At 39.1% G+C, this 10,740-nt stretch overlaps 1 protein-coding gene across 1 annotated transcript; it reads right to left on the bottom strand.

Annotated features, from left to right (window-relative positions):
* Nucleotides 1-9: 9 nt before the first annotated feature.
* On the bottom strand, nt 10-7,867 carry LOC114353400 (synaptic vesicle glycoprotein 2C). Its single transcript, XM_028305392.1, has 10 exons — nt 7,762-7,867; nt 7,202-7,363; nt 5,061-5,223; nt 2,711-2,832; nt 2,134-2,378; nt 1,896-2,053; nt 1,641-1,785; nt 1,204-1,493; nt 761-888; nt 10-582 (listed from the first exon to the last, which is right to left on the bottom strand). Exons 1-10 carry the CDS (start codon nt 7,850-7,852, stop codon nt 521-523), a joined length of 1,566 nt encoding a protein of 521 aa, XP_028161193.1. The 5' UTR covers nt 7,853-7,867; the 3' UTR covers nt 10-520.
* Nucleotides 7,868-10,740: the final 2,873 nt, after the last annotated feature.

Here is a 10,740-nt window from a genome sequence, read left to right as displayed (position 1 = left end):
ATAGTTTTTATTGAAAATACTACTTACAATCTATTTCTTACATGTATGCATGATCACATCTCATCCATCAATACAACATCCTATTTTAAATTTTAATCAGTCAATCAGGTACAAAATATTTTCGACTTCTGGCTATATCATAAACAAATAATTCCAATGGTAAACTTTCATAAAACACTCTAGTTTGAGAAATGTCACAGTCATCAAGTTGATCTAGATTCACTCACCATTTCACTCATACTCGTACAAACACTATAGACTATAGATACAGTCGACTATAGATACTCGTACCTTAACTACATAATTATTGCGCTTTTTGAACTTTCAAAACTTTCATTTCATGGAAATCAAAGTTTGCCCGTAGACAAGAAGTTTCTTCTCAATGTGACCTTTTTCTCATTGTAACAAACACCTGGAAAAATTACTACGAAATCAGAATTTGTTTTTTCTTGTCTGTGGGTTTTATGAGACACTATAAATCAGTCTTCTAATTAAATATCTACAATAATCCTAGTGCTGCTCATTTCGATTCCTCCTGCAGTTTCTTATCGTTTGGCAGGAAACAGGCTACGGCGATTGCACCTGTAACAAATACAGAAACACTGTTATAGTAAAATTTAAAAAAGTAAAAATATCACATTAGACCATTTTGTCCACAAGAAAGAAAAACAAAAGAGAGAAAAAAAGTTGAAAGTGGAAAAACAAAAAAGGAACCTAATGTTTTTTTTTTTGGCGAGAACACAATAACGTGTGTACTTACTGAGTAGCAGAACTGCCCAAGCGTAGAAGGTAAGCTCGCAGTCGTATGAGATCATTGCTCCGATGGCGTTCACGCCGAAGAACGCGCTAGACCTTCCCAACATAACCGAAAGACAGGACGCCATGCCTCTGTAGAAAGAAAAAATACAAGTGGGTAAGTAAAATGGCACTATATTTTGTAAAGTAAGATATTATTGTATGAGTATGAAAGGCATAAGATTCCTGAGTTGTAGTACCCATGAAGTCAAAGTCAAAGTCAAAATTTCTTTATTTGTTTGGACTAATAAATAGTTCTTACAAATCGTCATTTTGCTCTTAAGGAGCCTCTACATGTCTCATAATCTTTTTACCCTACCAGCGCTTCGAGACCAACATTTGGCAAGTGCTGAGAAGAAGCGCCGCAACAAACTCNATGTGTAGATGAATCATAACATTAAGGCTCACCTTACAGAAGTAGGATACAGCTCAACGAAGTATACGCTCAGAATGCCCATTGTTAGAGCGCAAAGAAGGAAGACGAAGAAGAAGACTCCGCCAGCAATCGGACTAGCGACGAGGTTCAACAACACAGCGGCAGCAGCAGAGGTCGCGATGATGGCGATCATTGCCAGCTTCTTCTGGCCACCACAAGTCAAGGATAGAACCAAGTTGATGGTGCTGGCCAAGGCTCCGTAAGACATTGCCGATAAAAGTGTCGTCTCTTGGATCTTGTCATTGCAGATTTCGACCACGTCCTGAGGAAGAAGGAAAAAAGTTGAGAACAGATTCTAGATTTAGATCGAGATTAAGTCGGATCTAGGAATTAAGAACCATAACGCTGAATATTATAAAGAAGGCAAAGAAAGATCTTCTAGAGGCTTGTTATAATTATTTCTTCTTACCGTGCCATTTCCAGAGACAGCGAAGCTTTCTTGGGTGGAGAACTTGATCACAGTGCAGAGGTTCATGCCCTCACCGCCTCCAGACTCCAGTACGGAGAACAGGTTGTTCATGATGTAGGGCAACCAGAGGATGAAGCCGCTGCCACTGCAAAACAAAGGAAGGTATCAATAAAAAAGAGCTCAGAATCACAAAATTTACTTAATCGATTTGACTATGACTGGTCCAAAACAAGAAATTGAAGTCTAAAATCTTACGTCATGTAAATAACGACGACCAGGTAGAAAAGCTTGAGGGTGTTCTTGAATAGAGGAGGCTTGAAGAGAGGGACTGTCTGCATGCATATGGACTTGAAGAACGAGCAGTCAGCTACAGTAGCAGACTGGTCTCCTTCTTCCTCGATCAGTTTTCTGACCTGTACAAACACAGTCATTAAAGTAAGGAAATAAGCAAAAACATTATTTATTTCATCTTAGATGAGTAGCTCAAGCTTACCGGGAAGTTATCAGCCTTGTCGCCAGTGTTGACGGAGTAAATGCCCTTCAGAGCATCCAAGGCATCATCGTACCGGCCTTGGGAGGCCAGGAACTTGGGGCTCTCGTAGAAGAACCGCAGCAGGCAAGCAGTGGCAGCGCAAGGGATAGCCATCACCAGGGCCAGAAGACGCCAGGGGCGGTAGGTGATGTTCAGGAAGTCAATCTTGTATGCGAACTCCAAGGGGAGGATGGGGTATGCGAATACTGTGAACAAGAAAAAAATGAAACGTCAAGAAATATTTTTCATAGATAAATATGTAGAGACAGGGTCATTATCATCATCAGGAATTGTCCTGATGATGTGTACTTCTATTGAAAAGTACACTATAATGCACGAGTTCGAAGAAACTTCAATGTTAAATACAGCGGCTACAATAACTAAATCTAAACTTGCTAGTAGAGATTGTCGTCGTCCGTACACCAGATTTAATGGTTTGGACTTATTGATCAACTAGGTTGTGTAGTATTCTCCGTTTTAGATCTAAAAAACGTAATTTAAACTAGATCACACAGTTTTAAAAAAGGCTATCACTCACCAGCGACGACAGCCTGTGAGCACATAAGAGCGCAGGTACACAGTAGCATGGAGCGGCCGCGCGCGCGCATCGAACAGCTCTCACCCAGCAGTGTGTATGCGCCTGAGTTGCTGGCAGACGTGCTGTGAATGAAAGAAATGATGAGAGTCCGTGGTGCCACATCCAACCTCTCCTACCTACACATAGAAAAGTAGCGCACCTTTGTTGTAAAACGATTGCGGGGCTGGGGGCAATAAATGAAGTAGATATATTTTTCATGATGCCTGGATGAAAACAGAGTCTAAAAATAAGAAGTAACTATTGTGAGTTCAACTAGTTCAACATCTAACATCTTTTCAGAAGCCACCGTAGCTCGATGGAACTAACGCCATAACGTGCGTTCCGAAGAAATAAAGCGGTTTTAAGGACAAGGGTTGTATTGTACGCAAGAAGTATTGAATATCATACATTATTTTCAGTACCGTCCCAATCCCAGTGATAACGATAAACATTATCAAAGCAATCAAGCAGCACACAGTAATCCTGTAAGTCATTATTGTTAGATTACCATCTGAAGGTTTTATTACTACGAAGGTATTTCCGTGAAAACATTTACTTGTGCGTCGTTACTGACTTAATTTAAAATAAGTACTTGTTTCAATAAACATGCAAATGATTTCATGATTGTTAATTTATTTTTAAAGACAAAAAACCTATAGGCAATAATTATCCTAATCATATTTTTTTAACAATATTTAATTAAATAGTACCTAGTTCAAAATAGGTGCAATGGAGTTTTTTAAACACGTGTTTATTTAGAAGCTCGTTATCTATTATTATCAGCACGTTTGTGGCTATTAGTTAATATTGATAACAATGATTACAGACTTTCCTGCGTCATAAACAAGGTAAACATTCGGAGTTTCTCGGGTGACGACGTAGATGAACGAAAATTATAGAAACTAAATGTTAATTTGAGGCTTGGGCCTTGATTAGTAACACAAAGTTAACGTTCTAAAAGATTTGAAAATTCTTATTATACCTAATCGAGTCCTGAACATTTTCAGGAATCTCAAATGCATGAAATTGCACTCTCGTCATAATACACTATGCGTATAGTTCCAAAATACTGAACTGTCCTATCCATGACATTGACAGCGGGGTGCCATCGTCAATACCGGATCGCTGGTTCCGATTTTTACATGTTGGAAACCATATAATTGAACGATAGTAGCGCCCCCCTGTCATTAAGTTTGGTGGGACAGTTCAGCGTGGGTCATCTATACTATGATCTTAAAAACTGAAGTTTAGAGTAATAAATTAGTCTGTCGACATTTGTTTAGGAAGTTTCTGTTTCTGTTTCATGTCAAAATGAAGAGTTTGAATATTTTATGCTTTTTCAGTTCTCTATCTTGCATTATTTGCGGGGTATCTCTACAATGTCACCTCAAATAATCCAACTATTAATAAAACGAGAGTTCTATATTATGTAAACAAGAAAACTTTCCGTTTTATTTTTGCTTTCGCCTTATCTGTCATTTGTTTGAGAAGACTTTAATTAAGTAATCTTTGAATAAATATTTTAGGTTGCTGGCGATTTTCATTTCATTTTCTTGTAAGACCAATCAGACAATGCATTTTTCTTACTATAAATACTTTCCTGTGCATACTTACTAATAATCAAGTGCAGGTGGATCAAGTGATCATCTCTTTGAAACAATATCTAAGGACCCATGTAAATACAAAAAAACATATTTACTCAACAAAGTTGACCTAAAATCAATTTACATAAAGCCGGGTCCATAGCCCGCAGAATCGCTAAAATCAAGTGGCAGTGGGCGGGGCACAGAGAGCTGATGGCCGCTGGGGCAAGAAAGTTCTTGAGTGGCGACCACGAGCCGGAAGACGTAGCGTAGGCAGGCCTCCCACTAGGTGGACCGACGATATGGTGAAGGTCGCGGGAGGTGCCTGGATGCGAGCAGCACAGGACCCGTCTTTGTGGAAATCCTTGGGGGAGGCCTTTGTCCAGCAGTGGACGTCTTTCGGCTGAAACGAACGAACGAAAGCTGGGTCCAGACATGATCGCCGTATCCGATCACCGGATCCGTATCTGCGTATTGTATCAAGCCCCGTATCAAGTTGTGGACGCCTCTGATTTGCCGACACGACATGGGACGCGTCGTATCATAACGGCGTATCGAGATCCCGTATCATGATACGTGCATCATTAACCGTCCAAATATGCGATCTATATTCGTCGACGATACGGATACGGTGATCAGATCGGACAATTGATACATGTCTGGACCTGCCTTAACACGATAATGATCGGTTGTACCAGGTTATCAATGCATTATAAATAAATACTTACAAAGTAGACGAGATGAGCTTAAGGACGGCCATCGTGATCCAGTCTGGTGAGAAGCTGCTCAAGGCTGCGAACACGAAGCCAATGGACATGGACAGCACAAGGGTCAGCTTCCGACCCTTCGTGTCTGAGATGTAGCCCCACAGCTGGGCACCAGTTACCACTCCTGTAAGAAGACAAATAATATTCCAATATGGGGTAACCCAATATGGCTTAACCAGGTGTTTTGGGCATTGCATTAATTAGGTATTAATTTTCCGCTGTTCGATGAACTGACGATTTCCAGAAAAGTGTTTAGATGAGAAAAGCGGCTGGTTCTTTTGTGACTTTCTGAAGTTGATTGTTAAATTATACATAAATGGTACATTTAGAAATCACACCAAAATAAGGTAATATTTGTGTACAAGCTGTGGCCTTGGTTGCAGTTTTTGTGGCTAATCGGTTGTATGCAAAAAAATCAATTGAATGCAGACAGATGCAGTAAGAAGATAAGATAAAAATATCAGTCGATCGACAAAGATATCCATTTTTGAATGTTTGTCTCAAACTAATAGAGACAGTCGATAAAAAAGAGTGGTGACCACTTCAATGAAAAGAAAAGAATTATATGGTGGCCTTCTTCTTTACGGGGTATACCTATCTCACCTCTAGATCCCAACACTGCAATTTTTGTAGATCCAGGATATTAGGCTTATGCTCGTTTTCACCATTAATCCCTCATTTTTAAGTGACTCCTATGAAAACAAAATTCCTCTTATGTGTTATGTTACCATAGGGGACACTTAAAAATTAGGGATTGATGGTGAAAACGGGCATTAAACTCTTGTGACAGACTTTATAAAATTGGATAGAAGAATTGAGCAATTGAGAAAGGATATAGTTACAATAAAGAGTAAAAAATAGTCGCACAATTTTTGTATGCTTTTGTGATTTCCAATAATAAATAGGTACATTTTAAAGCTTTGTATAAGTTGATTTTATATTGTTTATTGTAAATATCCACTTACAATTAATTAATGCCCTTCTAGTATCGTTGGAAAGGTTAAAAACACCTTGTACATAAAAGGCTGGTGATATGAATTAACTAACTGAATTTTAAAGCAATGTCAAGGGCGGTTTAAATAAGGATGCTTTTTGTAGTTATTTAGACGCCATTCAAAATAAAGGTTTTTATGCAATTTTTACGAATTACTTTCTAAATTTTACATTGGTGGCCACGTAAAGTCATTTCTGTTCCAATTGCTGTAAAAAATTTACAGCAAAACGGTGCTAAAATGTGTTCTTAAAACTATGCGATTATTGAAGACGTTTGTTTAGTAATTGCAAAAATAAAGGAATCATTTCATCACTTTGTGCAATTGACTGAAAATTCCGGGATAAAATTGACTAAATTTGACTGGAGTTGAATCCAAGATTGTAGGGTTGATTTAACTTCTGGTTTTCCCACCGTTTGTTATTGAACTTGTATGATCAGGCGCATTAGTTTGTTTGCTAGGAAGAGTTAACAGTTATTGTGTGTTAAAATTAGATCTAGATAATTATAGTGTACATTTGCATGATTTATGCTAATAATATAAAGGAGTAAATGAGTGTGTTTATAATGTTAAGTAAATAAATGCAAAAATAGTCTCGGGAAATCTGAGATTCATGCGTGTGCAATTCTTAATAAAAGAGACACCAAGAAGTAGCAATGTGATTGCCCGTGGATAGGTTGTAATGACCCATGATGGATAATTTTAGGAGCTATCAGCAGCAGAGGAAATGGTGAATACATAGCAAACAAGTAGAAACATTGGAAAGACTCAATTTAGCAGTCTTATCCCTAGAAAGTGATTTCTTCCAGACAAACTGGTGTGAGGATAGATCTTTCACATGATCGAGGCGAAAATGCTTTAAAATTAGAGGACCTTTAATACTTAAATGTATTTGGTAGAGAGTAGTCCAAGAGTGGCCGTTGAACCAGTGCTATAATAAAGTATAATACAAGTAAAGTAGTAGGACAAATTACATTTTTATACGAGTTTATCTCCAAATATTGGTGGCCAATGTTGGTGCTCGAACTTACCAACTAACGGCATGGCATAGAGCTAGCAGAGACTATCACGAAATGTTGGAAGGCAAATGTTGGTGACATCCTAACTTACCAACTAACGGCATGGCAGTGAGCAGAGCCCGTTGCTGCATCGTCAGCTCCAGATCGCAGACGGCAGCAGCCACCACGAAGCTGGTGCCGAAGAGGTCCATGCCCATGGCTTGCAACGTCCAGCTGCATACTAAGAGCAGCGAGAAATTGTATTTGCCGAAACCTGGGAAAAAGATTGGATATGTTAAAGTTAGCTGGACAAAGGATGGACATGAAATTATAGTCTTTTTTATGGCAAATAAATTACAAGATCTTGGTTCTCTAAAACTGAGAGAGACAATCGGATGGAACTGTTATGACAAAATCGATAATATTGATTGGTCAGCCCTTTCAGTGATGACGATGGAGCACTTTATCTGGGCAAAATTAAACTAATTTTTAGTGTAGAATGTCCGTTGTTGTCACGAGGACTGATATTTCAAGATGATTGTAGATTTTTTAATTTTATGATTTTTCTACTGCTTTATTAAAAGTAACAGCATACAAAAAATAAAAGTTTTTTTTAGATAATGTGTTTGGTTTTAAAAATGCCTGGTTATTATTGATCAGTTCAATACAAACCTGTGAGGGTCAGAGCCTCTTCAATGGTGGCCGCATGTAATGGCCTCTTCTTTTCTGCATCTCCCATATCTTTAGCAATTGTTTGTTTCATTTTTGAAATTTAAATTAAATATAAATTAATGGTAATAATATGATTTAGTATAAATCTTTGGAATCTTTTGATGCTAGGAGACAGTTTTTTGTACTGATCGCCTCTCGTGCTACAGTCACTAATGCTCCTAGTTTTTTATCTGTCTACCTGGGAAGTTTTCTCTTATATACATGCTCGAGGCGTCAGATGCCCTGATAGCAGCGTCATGGATGGTAGGCGAAATCGTATGATCAACACGACTGTTTACGCTGATAAGCTCGACGATTCGAAAATAGCAACGAATGTTTCTATGTTTGCTCTATGTGACGTTGGACTTATTTTTGTTATTTGATACCGTATGTTTAACTAGTTCTTTTTGGTGTAGCGCAGTAGTGTTGAATTGTTCTAGTAAAAAGGAAGTTGGTTCTTCTTGGACTACGCATACCTACCTAATTTCCATGCATCCGTTCCTTTCTCTCATTTAGATATTTTTTGTTCGTTCGTTTCGTTCGTTTGACTAAGGCCTCCCCCAAGGATTTCCACTACGACCCATTTACGATGACAGAATCCTGTTAGATCTCAATATTTATGCCATTCATTTAGAATGGCTCTTACAACGTCGCGGCACTCGCGGCACAGGTAACTCAGCATGTAGCGGATCATGATATTGAATCGAAGTCTAGCGTTACACTATCTACATGGGCCTGCTACAGGTTCTTAAATGTAAATGCATTTCGCAAATTTAAAAATTTAAATAAATAATTTTAAAATATCCTTGAAAATTTTACACTACACCTAATCTCACGTGGGGGAGAGACAGAAACAGAGTAAATTGCTGAGAAAACTGGGATATTTTAAGTAAAAAAAATTCAAAACAAAAATTTAAACTCATAGTTAAAAATTGTAAAAAACGACCTAAATTGTCTTCTGTTTTTTTTTTCATATAAATATAGAGTTTTCTACTTCTTAGTCCTTTTCAACGACGTGGTTGCAGGTCTCCTTCAGGTCAGGTTACAAAACCTTTGTTTCTGAGCAACTATTCCCACCACTGCAATTCAAAGCATAGGTAGATTTAACTTGTTTACATTGCAAATAGGCATCTTTTTAAAACTCATGTGAGATTAGGGGGAGGGGGTCTGGCAAAATCTCATGAAATCTCACCAAGGGTGGCGGGGGGTTGAAAAATAGCCAAAATTGTCTCACTTAATTAATGGACATAACATTTTTTTTACGGGGAAAAAATGCGTTGAATCGCATACCTACCCTGCGGGGACAGGGTAGATTATGTGGGGCTCACCAAGTCAGAAGGACGAGGCATACCCACTAAAAAGACCCCGGTGCTCCGTCACTCGCCATAAGTGGGAGGAAACTGTGGGTTTCCGGACAAAGCCTTCTCTACCACAGCCCCTCCCGGCGATTGCCCGCCTACACGGCGGGCCCTACAAGCCGGGACAGGAGCAGCTGGAAGCACACAGCTGTTCCCGTCCGACGGTGGTGGTGGCCTGTGCAATGCAGGCGGGGGCGCCCCGACGCGTTACGTTCCCTCTAATATGGTCGAGTGAAGCGAAGGCTGGTTCACTCGTCATGTCAGTGAACAGGCGCTGCTTTCGGGGACTGGTCAATCCAAGTTATTTAAATTTATGTATGCGAGTCATTTCTACTAGTACCTTAATATGTAAGTCTAAATATTAGCACGTCACTACCTTGTTTAATATACCACGCAATCTTGTATACCTACCCATTCTTATGATCCACCGTACAAGAATGCATGGTNAAGGCAAATTTTGGTGACATCCTAACTTACCAACTAACGGCATGGCAGTGAGCAGAGCCCGTTGCTGCATCGTCAGCTCCAGATCGCAGACGGCAGCAGCCACCACGAAGCTGGTGCCGAAGAGGTCCATGCCCATGGCTTGCAACGTCCAGCTGCATACTAAGAGCAGCGAAAAATTGTATTTGCCGAAACCTGGGAAAGAGATTGTACATGTTAAAGTAAGCTAGACAAAAGATGGACATGAAATAATAGCCTTTTTTATAGCAAACAAATTACAAGATCTTGGTTCTCCAAAGCTGATGAGACAAGCGGATGGAACTTTTATGACGAAATCGATAATATTGATTGGTCAGCCCTTTCAATAATGACGATGGAGCACTTTATCTGGGCAAGATGAAACTAATTTTTAGTGTAGAATGTCCGTTGTTTTTGATTTACTCGAGGACTGATATTTCAAGATGATGGTAGATTTATCATAATTCTATGATATTTCTACTGCTTTATTAAAGGTAAAATGTGTTTGGTTTTCCAAATGCCTGGTTATTATTGATCAGTTCAATACAAACCTGTGAGGGTCAGAGCCTCTTCAATGGTGGCCGTATGTAATGGCCTCTTCTTTTCTGCATCTCCCATATCTTTGGCAATGGTTTGTCTCATTTTCGAAATTTAAATTAAAAATAAATTAAAGGTAATAAAATGTTTTATTTAAAATCTTTGGAATCTTTGGATGCTAGGAGACAGTTTTTTGTACTGATCGCCTCTCGTGCTACAGTCACTGATGCTCCTAGATTTTTATCTGTCTACCTGGGAAGTTTTCTCTTATATACATGCTCGAGGCGTCAGATGCCCTGATAGCAGCGTCATGGATGGTAGGCGAAATCGTATGATCAACACGACTGTTTACCCTGATAAGCTCGACGATTCGAAAATAGCAACGAATGTTTCTATGTTTGCTGTATGTGACGTTGGACTTATTTTTGTTATTCGCTGCCGTGTGTTTACCTATTTGGCGTAGCACAGTAGTGTTGAATTGTTCTAGAAAAAAAGAATTGCATGCATCAGTAAAGTTCCTTTCTCTCATTCAGATGTTTGTTCGTTCGTTTCAGCCAAATGACGTCCACTGCTGGACTAAGGC

The sequence above is a fragment of the Ostrinia furnacalis genome, unplaced genomic scaffold (assembly GCF_004193835.3).
Source record: "Ostrinia furnacalis isolate ACB-3 unplaced genomic scaffold, ASM419383v2 OfSCF1656, whole genome shotgun sequence".
Classification (NCBI taxonomy): Eukaryota; Metazoa; Arthropoda; class Insecta; order Lepidoptera; family Crambidae; genus Ostrinia; species Ostrinia furnacalis.
The sequence above is the reverse complement of the archived record's forward strand: the minus strand, read 5'-3'. Positions and strand labels throughout refer to the sequence as shown.

Bases quoted from the DNA above. Each gene is read 5' to 3' on its own strand.
- LOC114353400 (XM_028305392.1), bottom strand. From the start codon at position 7,852: ATGAAACAAACAATTGCTAAAGATATGGGAGATGCAGAAAAGAAGAGG. The intron at 5,224-7,201 runs GTAAGTTAGGAT...GTCTTCTTACAG, and splicing joins CACTGCCATGCCGTTAGTTG to GAGTGGTAACTGGTGCCCAG. The intron at 889-1,203 runs GTGAGCCTTAAT...TTCTTTCTACAG, and splicing joins CTGTATCCTACTTCTGTAAG to AGGCATGGCGTCCTGTCTTT.